The sequence below is a fragment of the Coregonus lavaretus genome (genome assembly GCF_964263955.1).
Source record: "Coregonus lavaretus genome assembly, chromosome: 10".
Taxonomy (NCBI): domain Eukaryota; kingdom Metazoa; phylum Chordata; class Actinopteri; order Salmoniformes; family Salmonidae; genus Coregonus; species Coregonus lavaretus.
The window spans coordinates 14,976,790-15,002,095 of NC_139997.1; the positions used below are offsets into that span (position 1 = coordinate 14,976,790).

The 25,306-nt window shown below is 41.8% G+C and overlaps 1 protein-coding gene across 1 annotated transcript; it reads right to left on the minus strand.

The window, feature by feature from the left end:
• Positions 1 to 753: 753 nt before the first annotated feature.
• LOC311136217 (myelin protein zero-like protein 1) lies at positions 754 to 24,816 on the minus strand. Its single transcript, XM_084170335.1, has 6 exons — positions 24,656 to 24,816; positions 21,791 to 21,963; positions 20,394 to 20,607; positions 19,811 to 19,934; positions 14,712 to 14,832; positions 754 to 1,634 (listed from the first exon to the last, which is right to left on the minus strand). Exons 1-6 carry the CDS (start codon positions 24,726 to 24,728, stop codon positions 1,533 to 1,535), a joined length of 807 nt encoding a protein of 268 aa, XP_084026461.1. The 5' UTR covers positions 24,729 to 24,816; the 3' UTR covers positions 754 to 1,532.
• Positions 24,817 to 25,306: the final 490 nt, after the last annotated feature.

Genomic DNA, 25,306 nt, shown 5'->3' on the forward strand with positions numbered 1-25,306 from the left:
GGGGTGCTTTGCTGGTGACACTGTCTGTGATTTATTTAGAATTCAAGGCACACTTAACCAGCATGGCTACCACAGCATTCGGCAGCGATACCCAGTCCCATCTGGTTTGGGCTTAGTGGGACTATCATTTGTTTTTCCACAGGAAAATGACCCAACACACCTCCAGGCTGTGTAAGGGCTATTTTACCAAGGAGAGTGATGGAGTGCTGCATCAGATGACCTGGCCTCCACAATCCCCCGACCTCAACCAAATTGAGATGGTTTGGGATGAGTCGGACCGTAGAGTGAAGGAAAAGCAACCAACAAGTGCTCAGCATATGTGGGAACTCCTTCAAGACTGTTGGAAAAGCATTCCAGGTGAAGCTGGTTGAGAGAATGCCTAGAGTGTGCAAAGCTGTCATCAAGGCAAAGGGTGGCTACTTTGAAGATTCTCAAATATAAAATATATTTTGATTTGTTTAACACTTTTTTGGTTACTACATGATTCCATATGTGTTATTTCATAGTTTTGATGTCTTCACTATTATTCTACAAATGTAGAAAATAGTAAAAATAAAGAAAAACCCTTGAATGAGTAGGTGTGTCCAGACTTTTGACTGGTACTGTAAATGACAGAGTGAAAAGAAGGAAGCCTGTACAGAATAAAAATATTCCAAAACATGCATCTTGTTTGCAATAAGGCACTAAAGTCAAACTGCAAAAAATGTGGCGGGTAACATGCTTGTCATCGGTAAGGGCTAGGGAGTTTTTTTTAGGATAAAAAGAAACAGAATAGAGCCAAGCACAGGCAAAATCCTAGAGGAAAACCTGGTTCAGTCTGCTTTCCAACAGACACTAGGAGACAAATTCACCTTTCAGCAGGACAATAACCTAAAACACAAGGCCAAATATACAGTGGAGTTGCTTACCAAAGCGACATTGAATGTTCCTGAGTGGCCTAGTTACAGTTTGGACTTAAATCTACTTGGAAATCTATGGCAAGACTTGGAAATGGCTGTCTAGCCATGATCAACAACCAATTTGAAAGAGATTGAAGCATTTTTAAAAGAATAATGGGCAAATATTGTACAATCCAGGTGTGCAAAGCTCTTAGAGACTTACCCAGAAAGACTCACAGCTGTAATCGCTGCAAAAGGTTATTCTAACAAGTATTGACAAAGGGGTGTGAATACTTATGTAAATTTAATATCTGTATTTAATTTTCAATAAATTTGCAAAAATTTCTAAAAACATGTTTTCACTGTCATTATGGGGTATTGTGTGTAGATTACAATACTTTCTGAAGGCAGTGTTTCTCTAATCTCTGAGTTGTATTGAAAGCCTTGGTAGCATAAATGTTTTATCACACACATGAACATGCAATGAATGTTTTCAGCAGACAAAAGGAAAAATGTATGACAGAATAAAATAAAATATACTTTCAAAACAGCATAAATTCTAACCTTGTATTTAAACAACCCCCACCCACCCATCCCATCCTATCCTAAAGCAGCGAGCTATGGTGGCCTGTGCCTTTTGGTCTCCAGTTCTCTTTAGTTTTTCCTTATGTCAGCGTAGACCACTGGCTCCATCTTGTGGAATGAGTTGGGGTTCTTGGTGCCCGAGTGATCCAACTGGGCGTATATCAGCGGCCCCTGTTGTGATGAACATATGGATGGGTGGGGAGATCAGGAAAAAGGGAGGGGGGAAAACTGTGTTAGTAAAAATACACGTCACACTGGTTCAGCTGTTAAGTTCAAACGGCCGACTGCAGATGGAAGCCTGTAACAATGGCAGATTGTTAGTGCTCAGTCAGCGGTAGAAATTACACCCTGAAGATGACAAGAGCAGCCCAGATTGTTGTTGTTCCCCCCCGGAACTACATCTGGGCTGCTCTTGTCATCTTCAGGGTGTAATTTCAACCGCAACTGAGCACTAATCTAAGAATCACACAAGTCTAAACTAATTTAAAAAACGTGAAAATCATAGGAAATATAGTGCTTTCAGAAAATATTCATACCCCTTGACTTACAGTTTAACATGTTGTTGTGTTACAGCCTGAATTCAAAATGGATTAATATTATGTTTTTTTTCTAACCCATCTACACACAACACCCCATAATGGCAAAGTGAAAACATTTACATAAGAATTCACACCCTTGAGTCAATACTTTGTAGAAGCACCTTTGGCAGCGATTACAGCTGTGTGTTTTTCTGGGTAAATCTAAGAGCTTTCCACATGTGGATTGTGCAACATTTGCCCAGTATTCTTTTCAAAATTCTTCAAGCTCTGTCAAATTGGTTGTTGATCATTGCTAGACAACCATTTTAGTCTTGCCATAGATTTGCAAGTAGATTTAAGTCAAAACTGTAACTCTGCCACATTCACTGTCTTCTTGGTAAGCAATACCAGTGTATATTTGGCCTTGTGTTTTAGGTTATTGTCCTGCTGAAAGGTGAATTTGTCTCCCAGTGTCTGGTGGAAAGCAGACTGAACCATGTTTTCCTCTAGGATTTTGCCTGTGCTTAGCTCCATTTCATGTATTTTTTATCCTGAAAAACTCCCCAGTCCTTAACAATTACAAGCATAACCAAAACATGATGCAGCCACCACTATGATTGAACATATGGAGAGTAATGTGTTGCCCCAAACATAACACTTTGTATTCACGACAAAAAGTTCATTGCTTTGCCACATTTTTTACAGTATTACTTTAGTGCCTTGTTGCAAAACAGGATGCATGTTTTGGAATATTTTTATTCTGTACAGGCTTCCTTCTTTTCACTCTGTCAATTAGGTTAGTATTGTGGAGTAACTACAATGTTGTTGATACATCCTCAGTTATCCTATCACAGCCATTAAACTAACTGTTTTAAAGTCACCAATGGCCTCATGGTGAAATCCCTGAGCAGTTTCCTTCCTCTCCGGCAACCGAGTTAGGAAGGACGCCTGTATCTTTGTAGTGAATTGGTGTATTGCTACACCATCCAAAGTGTTATTAATAACTTCACCATGCTCAAAGGGATGTTCAATGTATGCTTTTTTCATTTTTACCCATCTACCAATAGGTGCCCTTCTTTGCGAGGCATTGGAAAACCTCCCTGGTCTTTGTGGTTGAACCTGTGTTTGAAATTCACTGCTCGACTGCTGGACCTTACAGACAATCAGCTTTTCATTTTTTTTTTAAATTGGCCATTTCTGAAAACATAATTCCACTTTGACATTATGGGGTATTGTGTTTAGGCCAGTGACCCAAAAAATCTCAATTTAATAAATTTTAAATTCAGGCTGTAACACAACAAATGAGAGGCGCCTCTCATTTCTGTCCGTCACAAGATCAGCAAACGAAACCAGTCGACCGGCAAAGTTGACCGCAAACAAACACCCTCAGAGACACAGAAAGAATAAAAGGTTATTATTTTCCCAGACATAGGCCTGCAATATCAGTTTCATCAGAGGCCTCCTATGAACATTCATAAGCAATGCATAACACCTTCATATGCACTACATGAACATCTATGCATGCTTATGTCAGCAACAGCAGCTTTGCAAAAGGGTATGCCGTGACGCTCCGGCCTGCTGTTGTTGACATAAGCATTTAGAGCTCAACCTAAATGAGAGGTCTCACACATTACTAGTGAATGTATTATGTTGTTCAGTGATCACCAATCCTAGTCCTGAAAAGCTACAAGATGTGCAGGCTTTTGTTTCAGTCCAGCACCAAAACACCTAATCAATTCAATAACAATTTATGATTATTTGGATCAGGTTGGTCACTGCTGGGCTAGAACAAAAGCCTGCTCCAGGCCCAGGGTTGGTGACCACTGAAGTCAGTCTGCAGAGAAGGGGTATCCGCCTCCAGTACTTGAGGGCCACAATGTCTAGGGGTCTCTACCTTAGACTTAAAAGGGACATTACACTTCAAAATCAAAGCATGTCAGATGTTTTCAGACCTTAAAAGTTATCCAACTTCAAGATAAGTCCACATTAGGGCTGGGCAGTATACCGTATTTTACTATATACCGTTTTGATGCACGGACCAATTTGGGTTTTTACATTACCTTCTATAACAGTATTTGAATGTTTGGTTTGTTAAATGTGAAAGACCGTGTGTAACATCCATTTTTATAGTTTACACCGCTACTTGAGTCATCCCTCTCCGCTCTATCTCCATTACGCTTTCCACACAGACCTAGCCCCGGCCCCTGTCACTCAAGGAGTGCATTTGTTGTTGCTTGACCACGAGATACTTGCGTTCAGTCTGCATGGTCAATGAAGCACAAGTAACAATGTTGATGACAACGATGATGTTTTCACTTTGCTTCTTAATATAAATCCACTAGCGTTCTATAATTACACTACAAGTTTGTGTTTCTTCCATCTGTGAGGTTCTATTTTCTAATAATTGGATTGAAGTGATGAATAGCTTAGAAGGAATGCATTAATGAGGAGCATAGGTTTGAACTATACTGATATAAATTGTTTCACATAACAGGCTGTGATTCATGTGAGGAACGTTAGGGGCTAGGATGAGATAAAACTTGTATTTCTTATAGATAAGACTTGTATTTCTCACAGATATGAACACTGCTTCTTTGTGATCTGTGAACCTTCCAAGGACATGGGTACTGCAAAAAAAAGTGCTAACTCCACAGGTTGTTATGATAAACTTATGCCTGGCAACAGTGTGCAACAAATGGAGCGCCGAGGGATTGGGACCAACCCGTGCGCCAACGGATTGGCTGAGTAAGTCTAAACCACGCTCAGTCTACTCTGATTGGTCAGCAGAGAGGTGGGAACTCTCTCTCTCTCTCTGTCAGAGTATTTGAGGAAGAACCGGTAACAATGGATTCAGTTCTCTGAGTGCCCTGCGAGGTATTTCAGTGGACCCGTATATACGAACCTTCATACTTATCATACATACATTTTGCATATAATAAATTTAGCTTGGATTGAAGATCTCTTGATTCTTATTCCAATACCAGATTTGAATTACGCAATTTCTAACAATTGGTGACCTCCGACTGTGATCTGGTAGCGGAACTTCGCTGGGATTCATCCAGCCTATTGGACATCGCTGTCGTCGAACCGTGTGTTTCACAAAGTGCCCGGGCTTCTAAAAACACAGGTAAGCAGACACCTATTGTTTATATAACTAAAGTTCTGCATATTGGCTTTATCCAAATTAATTTTGTGAAACACCTGTTTGATGTAAGTGACCTCTATTATGAAATCATGTTGATAAAATTTTAGTTTACTAACTTATTATAAAATGCAAAATGTTTGATAAATGTGAGGGTTAAAAGCCATGGTATATTGAGTATTGTTCCACAGAAGAGAGGTTCTGGGAAAATACTGAAATCCCCAGACTAGGTACCACCGGGGGTGGGCTGGGGATATAGGGAATTATTGGATAAAAGTGTGTACGCTATTTGTCACTATATTCCATAAAAAGCTATTGTCATTGTATCAGTCTAGGCTGAATATAATTGGGAACATAGACTAATGAATATATTGTCATTGTATCAGTCTGGGCTGGATATAATTGGGAACATAGTCTGGATATAGTTAGGATCATAGGACAGCACTCGAGTGTGTACGCTATTTGTCACTATATTCTATAAAAATCTATTGTCATTGTATCGGTCTGGGATGGATATAATTGGGAACATAGTTTGAATATAGTTGGGATCATAGGACAGCACTCCTAAAAACTTAGAAGACAGTATAAATCGCCATTTGTCGTTGTACTTAGGTATTGGCCGGGACAACTGGGAACATGGGTAGATACTGCAAATTAGTAGAGAGTATAAACTTATTGTCTTTGAACCAATAGGGTACAAATGGGAACATAAGTGAGATACTGCAAATTAGTAGAGAGTATAAACTTATTGTCTTTGCACCAATAGGGTGTAAATGGGAACATAATAAATAGAGTAGGTTAAACGAAAGGGGTAAGGGCGTGGCAACGTACCTATTGTTGGTACTTTAAAAGTTAGACAGTGCGGGTGTTGTCGTATGCATGAGAGTGTGAATGATAAACCTGTATACCTTGATAGAAAATTAATTGGGAATTAAAACGTCTGTGGCTGTCCAAACTGTATAATTTTGGGATAACTGTTGGGTTTGTGGTTGCTTAAACCATATAACCCGTTAAAAACAATTGGGAACATAAAGCTAAAGTGATGAATTGTGTGACTGAACTGAAACGGTTGAGCTGATATGTTTGAACTGTGCCGTTTGGTGTTAGACATAGCATAATTCTGGTTATAGGTGCTTGGGTTGAGGCTTTTTTGTTGATTATTTGATGTAATGTTTGATGTTTGACCCTGCAAAATACTGGTTAAACAATTAGACTGAAATAATTCGGTTTATCGTTTAAATATAAACGTGCACCAACTTTAACTATTTAGGTGGGAATGATTTGATTTAAATAAATAGACTAAAGTACCTTAAATAACGACAGAATATTGGAAACACTAACAAGAAACACAGCTCCTCAAAAGCTGAAGAGAGAGTTGCGAGGGGAGGGGCTGGAGAGAGCGAAAGTGTGGCTTTTGGAGCCAGGAAAGACTGGGAGTTGGCTGGGAACACCACGGGGTGATTATTTGAGAGGTGCCTGGGGGTTTCTGACGATGGATATTCTGAACTTGCTCACCCGAACGTAGACGTACGTCATGGGTGGGAAAGTGGAGAATATTCACATTTGCATTTTTTGTAATTTGGCAGACGCTCTTGTCCAGAGCGACTTGCAGGAGCGATTGGGGTTGAGTGCCTTGCTTGAGGGCACATCTGCAGATTTTTCGCCTGGTCGGCTCGGGGATTGGAACCGGCGACCTCTCGGTTGTTGGCGCGGCGCTATTGATCACTAAGCTGCCTGCCGCCCCATATGAGTTTAGGGTTGTGGCGTTGTTTGATCATGTGATAAGGTTTAATGGCTAATCGGACCATAACTAATGTGGTTATGGAAGTAATGTATAGGTAGGGGAGAGCCAATAGGGGGCTCCATTGAACTATTATGGTTTATTTTGCATTTCAATGGCATAAGGTGAAATCTGTTTGCATGAGGGGAATTCGATTATGTATTATTATAGTATTATGGACACTCCGTAATAAATAAACTGAACCAAACAAGACGTTACTACAGCAATAGAGAATAGTTAATGTTGTTACGTTAGTTCTTAAACCCAATGATAGAGGTAAATGCAGAACGCTGTTAGAGAGTGTGTTTTATTTTTGCTACTAGGGTGTTTGAGATGGAAGGGCTGGCTAGACGGGGGGTGATGACGTGGCGTGATGACGTGGGTGGTTGTGAGAAAAGAAAGTATTTACTTTGAGAGAATCGCAGATGGGGGAATAGCGCCAGCCTGTGGTGGGTTCTGGAATTGTTACATAAAACAAACTTATATTTTAAACTAAAGTGATGGAGTAGGCTACAATTATAACATTATCAGAAAAAAGGCACAATTTAATGTGAAATAGTTATTACAATTATTATGGATAGTTATTACAGTTATTATCATTGATCCAGTAATGATAGAAGGATAGTAGAGGAAAAGCAAGGGATTTAATCTCATTTAGGGAAGTTATATTAGGAAGAAAATACCATTAAATGAGGGAACATTTGATGTAACCGTGATTGTATTGGCTAAAAACTCAAATATGACATTTACAGGGGGGACAGGAACAATAGAAGGGGAGACAGATTTTCCTAGGGGGTTGAACAAATAATTGATAATGGATCATTTGAGATGAGATCACATGTAGCAGAGTTAGGGTAATCAATTAAATAATCATTGTATACTCGAGGAATTTTGAGTGGTTTTATGGATTAGTTATGAGGAATTAGATTGATCCAAACAATTATTGATGGGTTAAGACTGGGGATATCTGTATCATGTTTTGTGTGTACTACCATCTTTAGATTATAACCAGGAGAAAGTGATTAGCTCATCTCAGTTAGGCAGTATTTAGGTCATAAAAGTGAGCTACCAAATTAAGTGAGGCCTGGCTATTTGTGGTTGTTTTTCAAATTGGGTTTTTCAAACAAAAAACAACACACCTAGTATTATGTTTATAAGCTTTGTTGTTTCAATTTTGGGGGGTTTTCAGCAGGTCAAGGGTGATAGGTCTTAGAGGAACACACACAGTGAATTTTATGGAGTTTTTTAGGTTTTGGGGTATATATGATTTCTTATGAGAATGAATTGATAATAACTGTAGGACTTAATGAACACTTGGGATAACTAACATTTATGAAATATTTAGAATTAATAATTAGAATAATGGTAATGTTGGTTATACTATGGGATGGAACAGTTCATTGAATAATTTCAATTGCCTCTGAACTCTGTTTTAACCTTCTGGTGTTAATTAATCATCCACACTAGTAAATTCTAAAGGCATGAGAGGAGGACTTTAAGATAGTTTATTTTACTAAGTTGAGGGTAATTTATAGTACTGTGAAAATTGTGAAGAAGATTATAATTTGGTAATAGTATATTTGATTTGAACCATTAAATAACAGAAGAGAGAGTGGAGGGATGGCAATTGGATAATGAATTACCAATATTACCTAAGTGATTGTTTAGGTAGGTGGTAATAGACACATGGGCAAATCATGTGTCAAATGGGGGATGGATGGTATGGTAGGAGATGGTAGGATTAAATAATAAATATATACGAAGGAGATGACAAAATACTTTTAAAAGAAAAGATTAGAAATTGAGAGCTGAACATGTATGTGTGAAGATAGTTTATTAACCACACCCGTATGTCAGAGGTTTTGTGCCCCACAGGTGAACTAAAGGAGAAGGTGACCCACTATCTAACCAGGAGACTGGGTGTGGATCCAGTCCCTAAAAGAAGAAAAACTGGAAGCAGGCCTGTTGGGAAGGGCCCTATCAAGTCCTATTAGATCCACCTGGGTGCATGTCACACACTGCAAAAAGGTAAACCCAATTACACCTGACGAACAAACACAGAGTTAGGAGAAAGAACCGATCACCACTAGGACTCGGGGGTTGGCTCCTTAACGAAGATTCCCTTACCCTGTCTGATCATCCCTGTGTGAGTTCGATAGAAGGTAAAGCAATGGGTTGGCCTCTGGCGTCTGACATGTTCTCAGGGCAAGGGTGGGGATTCACAGGTCTCCTGACGGTAGGTAGCTGTCTGATTGTGGGGGCCATATTCCTAGCACACTCAGACCCTCCTGATCAGCCAGAAGTAGTAGTTAACCTAACACAAGTTGATAAAATAATACCTGAGCACAGTCTACGAAGGCATAGGAGACAGCTAGACGTAGGGAAAGGGGAAGTACTAGGGACTTTAGGGAAGGACATCACCATATGTATGTCACCATGTACATCCTGGGACTATGCAGTTGCTCATACCAAGCGGGGGGGGGGGGGGGGGGGGGGGGGGGGATATGTCAATCTCCATACACAGTTTAGGGACAGGTGTAGTATTGTGAAAGTAGGGAATTACCAGAAATGGCAGTGCGATCCATATAAGGGTAGGTACTGTCTGAAAGTCTGAATTAGGCTAAAACAGGTTACAGACCTGAACAAGTGAGATATCCTCTTCAACTGGGGCACCCTATAGAGTAAACCTCTCTGAGGGAGGTAGTGAGACCGGGGCCAAACCAAGGTTAACAACTACTCCGTTCCCCTTGACAGGCTTTGACTCTCTGTCAGGTTTATCCTCCATTATTAAATTGTTCAAGCCACCTGGGAATGTGTTAAGGAGTCTTATGGTAACTTGCACTATCTGTTTCCCCCGATAACAAAGTCATCCCGACCTGGGTTGCCTCCGTTTGAAGTCACAGGGGATTCTTATTGTTTTTCTAGGACTAATAAGATAGGATACAGGGTAGGGCATCTTAGCTCCTGCTCCCACACAGAGAATGTCACAACTAAAAGAGACCATGACTAATCTCTCCTCTTTGTTGCAGCCAGAGGATTTTAGGAACCAAAACCAGGCCCGTGCTGACATCTGATGGTTGTGTGGTGATAACAGATTGTGAACTCACCTACATGCGCAAACAATCAAACGTGTCAGAGACTGGTGAGTTGTCACGTAGAAAGTAGGACCTCCTCCCGGGATCCTTTGATGAAAGGATATATATATATTGATGGGATAGGAGTACCTCGAGGGGTTCCAGAACAATTTAAAGCTAGGAATCAGATCGCAGCTGGGTTTGAATCAAGTCTTTTCTGGTGGTCAACAATTAATAAAAAACGTAGATTGGATAAATTATAAAGATTTATAAACCACACTCGTGATGCAATAAAGGGATTAGCTGAGCAGACAGCGGCAACTAGCTTAATGACATGGCAGAATAGAATAGCTTTAGATATGCTTTTGGCTGAGCGGGACGGGGTTTGTGTTCTGTTTGGATCTATGTGCTGTACTTTCACACCCAAACAATACAGCACCGGACGGGTCCGTGACCATCACCACGCTGGCGAATGAACTGGCTGAGAACTCTGGTATTGATAGCTCCATAAAACGGTTGGTTTGATAACATATTTGGTAAATGGAAAACTATTGTTGTAACTATTCTGGGTGAAGTTATAGCTTCTATGGGTATACTTGTTCTTTGTGGATGTTGTCTTATTTCCTGTGTCTGAGGGTTGGTGAGAAAAGGAGATGGAGAAGGTGGTTTCCCAACAGATGGTGAGATACGGCCCAATCCCGGACTCCGACCTAAGGAATGAAACCAGGCTTGGTGGAGTGACACTCTAGAGGGTGTCTAAAGGGGGCCAAAATTTACTTCCCTGTTGGTGTTTTATGTTTTAATAATCTTATGTTTTGTGTTCTATTAATCCTGTGTTTTATGCTTTATTAATCAAGTTAACCATTGTGAATGTTTGTCTTTCCTTATGTGAAGGTTTGAAGTTCCTGGGTGACTTGTAGCCAACCGTTTGCAAGTTGGGTGTAGATGGAAGGACTGAGGGTTTTTATTTTTTAGTATCATTATGGCCTCTTAATAAAAGTGTGATTATTTTTGTTTGTATTGTATTTTAATGACTGACACCCTGTGTTTTCTTATTTTGGGTTCACACCCAGTGGGTGTGAAAAGGGGGATTGTGAGGTTCTATTTTCTAATAATTGGATTGAAGTGATGAATAGCTTAGAAGGAATGCATTAAAGAGGAGCATAGGTTTGAACTATACTGATATAAATTGTTTCACATAACAGGCTGTGATTCATGTGAGGAACGTTAGGGGCTAGGATGAGATAAAACTTGTATTTCTTATAGATAAGACTTGTATTTCTCACAGATATGAACACTGCTTCTTTGTGATCTGTGAACATTCCAAGGACATGGGTACTGCAAAAAAAGTGCTAACTCCACAGGTTGTTATGATAAACTTATGCCTGGCAACAATGTGCAACAAATGGAGCGCCGAGGGGTTGGGACCAACCCGTGCGCCAACGGATTGGCTGAGTAAGTCTAAACCACGCTCAGTCTACTCTGATTGGTCAGCAGAGAGGTGGGAACTCTCTCTCTCTCTGTCAGAGTATTTGAGGAAGAACCGGTAACAATGGATTCAGTTCTCTGAGTGCCCTGCGAGGTATTTCAGTGGACCCGTATATACGAACCTTCATACTTATCATACATACATTTAGCATATAATAAATTTAGCTTGGATTGAAGATCTCTTGATTCTTATTCCAATACCAGATTTGAATTACGCAATTTCTAACACATATGCAAACGGCTAGTTAGTCTTTTCTTAGCAAATTGGCCTAAATCGTGTTAGCCGCTAACGCTAATCGCTAGTTAGCAAGCTAGCTAATAAATGTACTGAGATAGAGCAAACGTAACTAGCGATACAGCCTGATAATACCAGTGATGGTGTAGACCTAAATCAGCATGTTGTTTGTGCAACAGTATCTTCTAAATCAAAGAGGAATACGTGAATGTTAGCTACATGAAGTAGCTAAGAGAAAACATTCAATGTTGTCAAAGATTATATGGTCCCCTAGGAAACACTTTAGTTCCTACCCTATCACAATAACTACTCCCTGTCATTTTCATTCGGTGTCATGTCAAACAACACTGTATTCAAAGTGGCACTATTATATTCTAACTATAGAATTACAATAATCATTCCATTTCCATGATTCCAACAGTTCACTCAGGGATGTAGCTCAGTTGGTAGAGCATGGCGTTTGCAACACCAGGGTTGTGGGTTCGATTCCCACGGGGGGGGGGGGGGCAGTATGAAAAATAAAGTATGCACTCACTAACTGTAAGTCGCTCTGGATAAGAGCGTCTGCTAAATGACGTAAATGTAAAAATGTAATGTGTTTTGCTCAAACCGCAATTGCAACATTTGGTTAAGAATAAGGCCTACATTGTTTGCCCATATCATGCAGCCCTACATGGCAGCATGGAAATGACCTCAAATGAGTGCAGGAAATGCAGAAATTGATAAATTGTTTTTGGTTGAAGATGAATTGAACTGTATAAAACAAATCAGAATGGAGAAAGACCCATTGAATTAACTTAGAATGTATGTGTTGCCACCCTAGGGTCACACACTACTCATAAAGCAAATACCGTCAACATTTTAAAAAATACTGGGATATTATATTTTGTCCATATCGCCCAGCCCTAGTCCACGTCTCATGCCAACGGTTGTGTGAATCCAGCTATGCTTCAACACCAAATGAATGGGAAAGATAAGCACTGCAAATCTGGAACTTTCATGGCGCTTATATCTTCCATTGATTTTAGTTTGTGGCATATAGCTGGACCTACACAACAGATGGCCTGGGACGTGCACTCATCTCGACATTAGACTACTTTCTGAGGTCTGAAAACAAATGACAAATTTAATACCAGTGATTGGTTAGGGAGTGTGTCCACCTGGGTCATGTTCAGTAGGTAGAATAGTCAACATTTTGTTACAATGTTCCCGTACTTAACACGACCCTGGTTTTCCAGGTCTCAAATCAGATGGATGAAAAACTAAAGAACATTGACAAGCTGACACAGAAGCCATCAAGGAGATCAGCTTGAAACCCTATGCTGTAGTAGCCAAATGTTGGCTTGACTGACAGCAATAGAGTTGGCAAGAGCACAAATAGATCTGAGCGAGGGTAATGCTGTAGTGCAGATGAAATCCTGCGACTAGTGAGGTCTGGCCGCCAGAGAACCTGCCCACTCGTCCCCATTCCCTCCCCCCTTCTCCAGACGATCTCCGGAGACCTTCTCCCATTCCTCATCAACTCATCCCGGACCACTGGCTGCGTCCCCTCTGACTTCAAAACGGCCCGAGTCGCTCCCCTCCTCAAGAAACCAACACTCGACTCATCATACATCAAAAACTATAGACCTGTATCCCTTCTTTCTTTTCTTTCCAAAACACATGAGCGTGCCGTTTCTGATCAACTCTCTCAGAACAATCTTCTTGACCCTAACCAGTCAGGCTTCAAGATGGATCACTCAACAGAGACTGCTCTTCTCTGTTTCACAGAGGCTCTCCGCACTGCCAAAGCTGACTCTCTCTCCTCTGTTCTCATCCTTCTAGGTCTCTCCACTGCCTTCGACACTGCAAACCATTAGATCCTCCTCTCCACCCTCTCAGGGCTGGGCATCTCAGGCTCTGCACACTCTTGGATTGCATCCTACCTGGCAGGCCGCTCCTACCAGGTGACGTGGAGAGGATCTGTGTCTGCTCCACATACTCTCACTACTGGTGTCCCCCAGGGCTCGGTTCTAGTCCCTCTCCTCTTCTCTCTATACACCAAGTCACTCCGCACCGTCATATCCTCACATGGTCTCTCCTATCATTGCTATGCGGATGACACTCAACTACATTTCTCCTTCCCCCCTTCTGACACCCAGGTGGCGACACATATCTCTGCGTGCCTGGCAGATATCTCAGCTTGAATGTCAGCCCACCACCTCAAGCTCGACAAGACGGAGCTGCTCTTCCTGCCTGGGAAGGCCTGCCCGCTCAAAGACCTCTCCATCACGGTTGACAACTCCACAGTGTCACCCTCCCAGAGTGCAAAGAGCCTTGGAGTGACCCTGGACAGCACCCTGTCGTTCTTAGCAAACATCAAAGCAGTGACTCGCTCCTGCAGGTTCATGCTCTACAACATCCGTACCTCACACAGGAAGCGGCGTAGGTCCTAATCCAGGCACTTGTCATTTCCCGTCTGGACTACAACAATTAGCTGTTGGCTGGGCTCCCCGCTTGTGCCATCCAACCCCTGCAACTTATCCAGAACGCTGCAGCCCGCCTGGTTTTCAACCTTCCCAAGTACTCCCATGTCACCCCACTCCTCCGCACACTCCACTGGCTTCCAGTCAAAGCTCGCATCCACTACAAGACCATGGTGCTTGCCTACAGAGCAGCAAGAGGAACTGCCTCTCCCTACCTTCAGGCTATGCTCAAACCCTACACCCCAACCTGAGCACTCCCTTCTGCCACCTCTGGTCTCTAGGACCTCCCACCCCGACGGGAGGGCAGCTCCTAGTCCAAGCTCTTTCGATACTTACTATGCCTGTAGTATGTGGTTGTCCCACCTAGCTATCTTAAGATGAATGCACTAACTGTAAGTCACACTGGATAAGAGCGTCTGCTAAATTACTAAAATGAAAATGTAAAATGTAGTGCATCTCAGCTCTAGTTAGTTAGTGTATCCCTCTCCACCCTGTATGTGTCTCCTGGGCGACGGTGGGTGTGGATGGTCGGTTTGAGTCACTCACTGTAGCTCCTATCTGGACCGGGGCGGAGGGGCTGCTACACCTGGAGCCCTCCAAGCTGGACTCTGGTTTCTTCCCTCCCATGGGTGTGGCGTGGGAGCTCACACTCTCCACTGAGGTGCAGCTAGTTTTTGCGCCGTGCGAGGGGTTTGCAAATCAGAGGAGAAGGTTTGTTTTGTGCAGTTCGGGAAGCATTGGCGCACAGAGAAATTGTCGACATGGACAGACACAGACACACACACACAGGAGAAGACTTATGGGACAAAAATGCAAATCAGAGATGGGCAGATTCTGCATGGGTTATGCGGCACATTTCTAAATGACTGCTCCTAGTGGTTGGGAGGAGAGCTTGGCAGGAGTGACATTCATTGGGTAGAGACACTGTACTGGAAGATTAACAAGGCATGCATTTGTATGGGCACAAGGCGCAAATTCAAATAAAGATAGTATTTTATCCTATGGAAGACATTAACTGATTAACTAAGAAAAAGCATCAAAAAAAAAAAAAAAAAAAAACGGACTTAAAAACCAATTAGTTTACCTAATAGCCTATACTACAATCAATTGGTCAATAAGTAAGAGAATAAATAAAGAAGTGGATTAGAGAAAAACAACATTCCCCACCCCAAAGATGTGGTCACCCACTTGAGCGATTAGTGTTGTGTACATTCAGATCATACCAATGTCAGTCAGTGGTCCACTAAACACTGAAGAGCAAACATGGCACTCCTCCGAATCAACACACACACACACCATGTATGTGTCCCAAATGGCACCCTATTCCCTACATAGTGCACTACTTTTGACAAGAGCCCTATAGGCCCTGGTCAATAGTAGTGCACACAATATAGGAAATAGGGTGCCATTTGGGATGCACATACAGTGGGGAGAACAAGTATTTGATACACTGCCGATTTTGCAGGTTTTCCTACTTACAAAGCATGTAGAGGTCTGTAATTTTTATCATAGGTACACTTCAACTGTGTGAGACGGAATCTAAAACAAAAATCCTGAAAATCACATTGTATGATTTTTAAGTAATTAATTTGCATTTTATTGCATGACATAAGTATTTGATCACCTACCAACCAGTAAGAATTCCGGCTCCCACAGACCTGTTAGTTTTTCTATAAGAAGCCCTCCTGTTCTCCACTCATTACCTGTACTAACTGCACCTGTTTGAACTCGTTACCTGTATAAAAGACACCTGTCCACACACTCAATCAAACAGACTCCAACCTCTCCACAATGGCCAAGACCAGAGAGCTGTGTAAGGACATCAGGGATAAAATTGTAGACCTGCACAAGGCTAGGATGGGCTACAGTACAATAGGCAAGCAGCTTGGTGAGAAGGCAACAACTGTTGGCGCAATTATTAGAAAATGGAAGAAGTTCAAGATGACGGGCAATCACCCTCGGTCTGGGGCTCCATGCAAGATCTCACCTCGTGGGGCATCAATGATCATGAGGAAGGTGAGGGATCAGCCCAGAACATCACGGCAGGACCTGGTCAATGACCTGAAGAGACCTGGGATCACAGTCTCAAAGAAAACCATTAGTAACACACTACGCCGTCGTGGATAAAAATCCTGCAGCGCACGCAAGGTCCCCCTGTTCAAGCCAGCGCATGTCCAGGCCCGTCTGAAGTTTGCCAATGACCATCTGGATGATCCAGATGAGGAATGGGAGAAGGTCATGTGGTCTGATGAGACAAAAATAGAGCTTTTTGGTCTAAACTTCACTCGCCGTGTTTGAAGGAAGAAGAAGGATGAGTACAACCCCAAGAACACCATCCCAACCGTGAAGCATGGAGGTGGAAACATCATTCTTTGGGGATGCTTTTCTGCAAAGGGGACAGGACGACTGCACCGTATTGAGGGGAGGATGGATGGGGCCTTGTATCGCGAGATCTTGGCCAACAACCTCCTTCCCTCAGTAAGAGCATTGAAGATGGGTCGTGGCTGGGTCTTCCAGCATGACAATGACCCGAAACACACAGCCAGGGCAACTAAGGAGTGGCTCCGTAAGAAGCATCTCAAGGTCCTGGAGTGGCCTAGCCAGTCTCCAGACCTGAACCCAACAGAAAATCTTTGGAGGGAGCTGAAAGTCTGTATTGCCCAGCGACAGCCCCGAAACCTGAAGGATCTGGAGAAGGTCTGTATGGAGGAGTGGGCCAAAATCCCTGCTGCAGTGTGTGCAAACCTGGTCAAGACCTACAGGAAACGTATGATCTCTGTAATTGCAAACAAAGGTTTCTGTACCAAATATTAAGTTCTGCTTTTCTGATGTATCAAATACTTATGTCATGCAATAAAATGCAAATGAATTACTTAAAAATCATACAATGTGATTTTCTGGATTTTTAATAATAAGGTCAGTTTGTTCACTCTCTACAAGATCTCTCGGCTCACATCTAACCAGGGGATGTATTAAGTGTCTCAAAGTAGGATAAACTATAGAAAAACTATATGCATTTGATTTAAAATATATAAAATATAATTTATACATTTAAAAAATGTGATAGAAATGAATCTGAGGTGGCAAGTAGTCTAGCGGTTAGAGCGTTGGGCTAATAACCAAAAGGTCGCTGGTTCGAATCCCCGAGCCTACAAGGTGAAAAATCTGTAGTTGTGCCCTTGAGCAAGGCCTAATTGCTCCTGTAAGCTAAATGACTAAAAGGTAATCTTGAAACTCTGTTAGCATTTAGCTTTTTGTGAGACTTGAAGAACATGTGTATGTTGTTCAGAAGGTAGTGTTAGAGGAAACAGGAGAGCCATATGACAGTGAGACAGAAGAGGGAGGAATTAGTGGTTAGTAGTGGATGAGTAACATGTGAGTGACAGACAACAACATGAACGTTAGATGACAAGCCAAGCTTAACAATGCGCTTTTTATCCTCCACTGTGGGCACTGACAGACAGGATATCTCTCATCTTTCTACATTTTTGTCAATAATTATGGTAGATTTGGATGATAGGCTAATTAAAAAAACATTCCGAATTGAGTCTAGATGCATAGTTTTAATCGCAGTGTTAAAAAAGTATCTATTTAAATCTAATGTGATATCCACCCAAACAAAATTATTTTAACCTAGATAATTTCATGAGAAAAAAAAAATAGAAAGTCGTACACATTGGTGTTTTACTGTATACCCATTACAATCAGGGATGGGCAACTTTGATGGCGGTGGGGGCCACAAAATCTGAACTCATCATGAGGGGCCGTAGTGGCTCGCGGGTCTGCGTACCCACATTCATACATACATGCAGTCATAGCTGGCCCTAGCATTTTGGGGGCATTTTTGCAATTCTACACATTTTGCCATGGGGAGTAGAGAAAATGTTTGCAGTTTTTAATATGATATCTGGCAAGACAAACTTACCCATCTTAAAAATATTAGTCGACATGGGCTAATTGAGTGACTGCCAGTGACTGCAAGTGACGAAATTGCACCTTGTGTATTCTACTATTCTAACTCTCAACATTGTTGAGACCCCTCCTGTGTTGGGGGGAAATTGATTCGCAGGCCTACAAAAGGGGAGCCTCCGCCAATTGCCCATTCCTGCGACTTACTATTCCGTTAGTCAACACCTCCCCTACTTATTTGGGTGTGCGTCAACTAATGCTTTATATTAGACCTAAGTCATGAAAAAACCTTGAAACCATCTTGTGATTCAGGTAGAAAAGAGGGAAATGTCTACAATTAGCATTTAGCCTACCCTCTAAACACCTTCTAGTCAGAACTAGCGTGACTTCCTCTACTCACATCTCTCATGGTAAACCAGGAGCACCCATTTGAGCTAAGCAGATCTGACACCTACTAGGTCAGTAAGTACTTCATGGTTATAGGGCATTTACAAGTACTGCTGGTACAATCTAACCCCACGTAGTCAGCACACAGACACACTGGAAAGTCCAGCCGCGTCTATCGACTGAGTTTTCATTTAAGGTTATTTCGGACACAGACACACTTTTAATCACAAACGTGTTACTGTATTATTCCAAGAGAGAGGGCATAAGCGACAATCCACCGTAACCCAACCCCCATATCCCATGCAGCGGAGTTAGGGCTAAGTGTTAAGATCTGCTGACTAAGAACGTGTGTGTGTGTGTGTGCGTGACCCAGAAACACGCCAGGGGCGAGGTTGGGAAGGAGAGAGAAGAAGAGATATTCAGGCAGGCCCCACAACCAAACAGTCCATTAAAACATAATTTTGAAAGTAGACCTCCAATCACTGCAAGGGGCGCTTTCAGAAAAAAAGACAGCTATGAACATCTGATGCGTAATTTCTGCAGAGATGAAGTTCCTTTTGATTGACCTTGTCAAGAACCATTGACCGCATGCAGTAACGGTTTGACAGTAGAGCAGTCGTCGCACACAATTGGAAATTACACTGAGTATAGAAAACATTAAGAGCACCTGTTCTTTCCATGACATAGACTGACCAGGGGAATCCAGGTGAAAGCTATGATCTCTTATTGATGTCACTTGTTAAATCCACTTCAAATCAGTGTAGATGAAGGGGAGGAGACAGGTTAAAGAAGGATTTCTAAGCCTTGAGACAATGGAGACATGGATTGTGTATGTGTGCCATTCAGAGGGTGAATGGGCAAGAAAAGATTGAAGTGCATTTTAAAGGTGTATGGTAGTAGGTGCCAGGCGCACAGGTTTGTGTCAAGAACTGCAACACTACTGGGTTTTTCACGCCACCCACCACCCAAAGGAAATCCAGCCAACTTGACACAACTGTAGGAAGCATTGGAGTCAACATGGGCCAGCATCCCTGTGGAATGCTTTTGACACCATGTAGAGTACATGCCCTGACGAATTGAGGCTGTTCTGAGGGCAAAGGGGGGGGTGCAACTCAATATTAGGAAGGTGTTCCTAATGTTAGGTATACTCAGCGTATATCACCAGGATAAAAGACTCCTCTGTGTGATTTCTTTTGTTTGATCAAATATTTCATTTTTAGATACCTCCTAAAATACTCTACAGATACTGATGGTCAGGTGTAATGATTGATACTGACCAAAGTCAAGTTATTAAAGTACTATTAAAGCTATCTACTACCTTGATGGTAATTCAAGGGAGAATGCCTTACCCTTCGTATTCATGGCTGGTTTGATACCTCTTAATGATCAGGCAGGTAACCACAGCGATGAGGATAAGCCCGATGACGCACACGGCGCCCACTATGACAGCCGTGTTGTCTTGAGGGAGAGACTCTGCAAAACAAGACAACGTAAGCATCGAAACATCATCATACAACATTACAATTATGTTACAAAGTCACAGCTGTGCAAATACTACTAGGGCCTTATACAATATTGTAAAAAATTATTTAACTTAGTAGGGAATCAATGAAATGAAGTATATCATAATACATCAGTGAAAATTGAATTAGGCTAAACAAATTATACAGATTTTATAGGGCCTAATACTACCAGTTCAATGTTTGAGACGTTAGATCAGTGTTAGTGTTAAAATTGTGAATCTCTTGTACGAGTGTTTCTCAACCCCTGGTTAGTAAGACGTTGTTAATCCCTCCGTTAGTTTGTTAGGTGAAATGTATTTTCTGGCTGTTTTATTCCAAGTCATCCTTCAATGTGAGAGATATTGGTCAGGTCCTATTGAAAAGTGAATTGAGTTTTGTTGTACTGTTGTGAATCTATTTGCAAGTTTACCTTTGATAACAACCTTGAGCTGTGTCTGAGCGGCGGTGCCAGATATGTCGGGCGGGTTAATAACGGCACACGAGTAGGTGCCGTTGTCGTTGAACTGCGCCTCGATTAAATGGACTGAGGCATCTTTTTTGTTCAGGTCTCCCGCCCATTTCACCCTGTCTTTGAATTGAGCCACGCTCCCTGGGTAGTGCTTCCCAGAAGTGTAATAGAAAATCTAAAAAAAGACATCGGAAAAAATAATGTTGATATAAAGAATGACTGAAGAGAAAATAGATAGTGCAAGAATTGCACACAATGGCGGCATCCCATTTGACACCCTATTCCCTTTATAGTGCACTACGTCTGAGCATGCCCATGGGGCTCTGGTCAAAATTAGTACACTTGGCTATATAGGGAATATGTTTCCATTTGGGACATAGCCAATGACTAAGGACTCATAACAGGAAATGGGAAAGACAAGCAAACAGGTTTAACCGTTGGGATGCTTATGGCTTACCTACATGACTGGGCACTTTTGCCAAGCAACAGCAAAACTGCAAATCTTACCCTGATACTGTGTGTTATGTTCGTATCTGCTACTGTACCAAACTGATTGGGCAATTTGTTTAGCATTTACATGACAGACAGATATCCTCAATAGTCATTTTGTTTAAAAGATGAGAGTGGACATATAGCTGTGTGGATTAGTGTGGGTGTTGGTGACTCCCTCTCCAACTACACTCTGTTACAAGGCCGGATACAAGCACATCATTACGGGCAAGATGAGCCAGCTTGCTAGATCTCTAGGGGAGGGAAATGGGAATACGGGGACTACTTCCTACCATTACCATACAAATCCCAGCATTGCAAAAATGTATTTAACTTAAGAAACTGCTCTGTCAGGCTCAACACTTTTCCCACATAAACAGGTCAATGTTACTGCCTCATTGAATTGTGGGTCATGTTCATTTGGCCACTAAATATTTTTATTTTGCAACAGGAAACAAAACATTTAGTTTCCTATTGGACAAGTCCAGGTAGCCTGTTTGGTGCCTAATGAACACGACCCAGTTCCTTTCTAGCTTCCTACCTATAATAACACACTATCTATATATATATATATTGCACTGAACCAGAGGAGGGAAGGAGCATTGAATTCAAAGCTTAAGTTTGGAGAAACATGAAAGGGAAGGAGGCAGGTGGTCAGGAAGAAGTGGCCTAGAACATAACACAACCCTCCTCAGGCTCCTTTCCTTTCATTGGACCACTCACAAACACACGCACACTCCCTCACTCTTTTCTGTGGCAGTGGGCCTAAATAATACCAGGAAACATGTTGTGCTAGAACACCCCTCGGTGGAAGTTCTGAGAGAAAGCTCATGGGAGTTTCATGGACCTCAGAAAAAGAAAGGACTCACGGAAACGGCGTGTCCGGCGTCGGATCCCGCCGGGCGAAACGACCAGGTGACTGTGGCTGCACTGCTGATCACTTCCCTGGACTTGAAGGAACATTTGAGGATCCCCGTGGTGCCATTCTCAACCAGCACTTCCGCCGGGGTGTACAACTCTATGGCCAATGTTAGATTTAGACCTGTTGATAAAGAACCATCATTCAGTTTCTTTCTTAATGTATTCAACGTTGAGAAGCTGGGAGGGATTGGGGCTCTATAGGCACTTAAATGTATACATCAAAGCTTTGATGCTTTATAGCTGCTAGGCCTAAGTTTACCTAATACATCAGACTTTTACCATGGTTACCCAATGGCTATTCAGTCTGAAAGAAGTCACATGAGTCTCAAGCCAGAATGTTGAATACAATTATATTTCAACTTACTTTACCGGTTGTCCGTGCTGTTGGTCATTTTGACAGTAGTAAGTGAAGATAAAATGTCCACAAGAAAGTATTATTAACCTGACTTTTTGGGGCGCCGTTCTGTATATGGCTCTGTCGGCTTGTATTTTCAATCTCGACGCATTGCACGTGATGCATAATATGTAAACAATAGCCAAATGTTGTCGACCGAAGCACGTTTCCTCGCAATCAGCTAGAAGTGCTTGCATCTCACTGCAACGTTCGGTTTGTGGTTTGGCTACTGTCAGCCATTGTTTACATATTTTGCAAGTGTTTACGTCCCCTGTGAATTGCGCCAGTATTGAAAATATAAACTGACAGAACCATATACAGACCAGCGTACTGAAAGTCGGGCTAATAACACTTCCCTGTGGATATTTTGTCTCAGATTACCTCCGACAAAGACAAAATCAGCGGACAACAGTTAAAGTCAATCCAAATGAAGTTTATTCAACAATCTGACTTGTAATGGGACTGTTCGGAAATGTTGAGGCTACAATGCTAGAGACGAGAGTGTAAGTCTTCCACTCTCGGCTTCTAAATAGGGACTAGGCCTAAGTCATTTCCAGCTATCGGAAAAGCGGATATAGAGACATTCGCTTCTGTGTTCTTACAACATAATCTGTGTTAGTGTAGTCACGATACCAGTATCGCGATTCAAGAAAGTAAGGAAGCAAAGGAAACAAAACCTGAAGGAAAACAGTCCTAATGTTGAAAAATAATAGCCTTATGTTGTCACCCAGAGTCACATTTGTTTATTTTGCAAGCTATAGCACGCAATATTTTACAAGAGTAGGTTTTAAAAAGGACCATAGAGTTAAGTCTGCTTCTGGGTTTTTTGGCAAAGAAAATCTGGTATCATAGTATTGCGATACTGGTATTGTGACAACACAAATCTGTGTTAACTAGTTTCGCATAGCTTAAAGCTTATACAGCGAGTTGTTCAACAGATTTCTGTACATATTTGGCAACATCTTCTCCATTTAGAGAGAGCCAGGTCAGAGAGGAAGGCATGCAGTGACAAAAACATGCTGACAGAGCAGAATGCAATAATAAAACAGCTGGACACTTCCCCTGCAAGCCTTTGAATTTCAACCCAACACAGACTTTGAGCAAGCAACACACAAATGGAAACCAAGTCCATTGGAAGCGATATGATATGGCATCTCAAAAGTGCAGTAGACCACAAATCATGCGATAAAATAACCATGGCTGACATTTTAACTTGTACACAAAAAAAACCCAGATAGAACAAGGAGCCAGATGTTTCACCGGATGTATAAATCTAAAGCATACCGGTTGGAATTTCCACTCCCCACCAAATATGGCGAGGAGAGGAAGCCCAGTGTCCGAGTATGGAGCGAAATGGAACTGGGCCGACATTTTGCAGATTTTCTCATTGAAGAAAATCTTGAGCTCAATTAGGGACGGACGATCCCAGTATCGCGATACTCGTTAGTATCGTGGCAAGGAAACAAAGCACGAAGTGGATTTAATTTATTTAGGAAAACAGCCCTAGTGTTAGAAGCAACATCATTATGTTGTCATCCAGAATCACATTCATTTATTTTCGAAGCTATAGCACACAATATTTTACATACAGCAGGTTTTTAAAGAACCAAAGAGTTGGTCTGCCTCGTGTTTTAATTTTTGCCATGGAAAAAACATTGCGATACTGGTATAGCCCCAACACTGGTGCACAAAGTTTTGTAGACTTGACCATTTGGCCAAGTTTCTAAAAATTGCATTGTTTAAAAGGAGTTCAAGTACAAATGTAGATATTGCACACACACATTGCACATACTCCCTAACAGAAATATGCAAATACATGCTAGAACGGGCCAATAGGATCTCGCTAGTTGGTGCATGGCTCTGCCCACCTCCTTCCTTGTTCCGCACACTATACTTAATTTGTTCCCATTGCCAAATAAACTAATGAACTATCTTAGTTATAAATATATTTGCTAAAAATGACATAAGCTAAGTTAAATATTTTTAACTTGCTGTACTATGAATCCATCATATTTAGTAAATAATAGGTAAATTCTTACTTATCATGCCAAAACAATAGATTTAGAGGTCATTATGTCAAGCTCGCGTCTGTGTATTTTGAGATATTCTTTGGTATTTTGCCAACTAGCTACCTAGTTAACAAGCTAAGCTAATCAGACCCTAACCAGCTAGCTAACTAGCAGGTACTCTAGTTACTATCTGCATCACACGCCTTAATTTGAAATACGACTATCGTACCAAGTCACGCACTAAAGCTAACTATTATCGCCGTTTAGCTAGGTACAGTAGCCAGCTAACTAATGCATATTATGTTCGCAGTTATCTAGCATGCAAACTACTGTACTGGATAGCTCACTAACTAGCTAGCTACCAACTATAGCAATCATATTGTTATCAGCTTAGCTAGAGTAGTACTTACCGAAAATAAGACATAACGTTATTCCACATAGTAAAACACAATTGCACGCGGGGTTTGTCCGTCTTAGCTCCATAACTTAGAATGCAACAATATTACCCCCTTCCTGTTTTTAGGTCTAACGTTAGCCAGCGTCCAGTTGCTCATCCACTGCATCCTTTCCTGTAAGCAATGCTCGTGATGCGTTTAAGCCCTGAACAGCGCCTGATAGGCAGCTCTGTCTCCCAGGATGCGTGCCGCCCCCAAGACCAGAGCCAACCGCATGCAAGGAACAACGAACCACATTCAAACAGAACCAGAAAGCTAAAGCCTAGTGATGGGGAAACCAAGGCTTTCTGAAGCCTTTGGGGGCATTCACCAAATAATGCTGAAAAACGGTTAATTACTCTTAGTATTTAACACAATGCACATTAGTGACATCTGCTGATCAGCAATGAAAGCAGCGTTTGATGTTCATATAGAAGGTTATTCCACAGTATATCAAATTTAGTGGCGCAGTGGTTAGTCGTGGGTCTTGGCCTATTATCACATACAGTTCGCACCTTCAAACCAACCTAACAGTAGCTGCTAGGGGTAAGTTATAACCTACATTTGTGTTTTGTTTTTACATACTGGTAGCCAGAGTCGTTCAAGGGAATTTGGGACATGGGTGAC

What these genes read in the sequence shown, in the direction of transcription:
- LOC311136217 (XM_084170335.1), bottom strand. Translation starts at nt 24,728, where the DNA reads ATGGAGCTAAGACGGACAAACCCCGCGTGCAATTGTGTTTTACTATGT. An exon ending in GCTCAAGGTTGTTATCAAAG is followed by an intron (nt 19,935 to 20,393) that starts GTAAACTTGCAA and finishes CTTGTTTTGCAG; the next exon opens with AGTCTCTCCCTCAAGACAAC. An exon ending in CGGTCCAGATAGGAGCTACA is followed by an intron (nt 1,635 to 14,711) that starts GTGAGTGACTCA and finishes TCATCACAACAG; the next exon opens with GGGCCGCTGATATACGCCCA.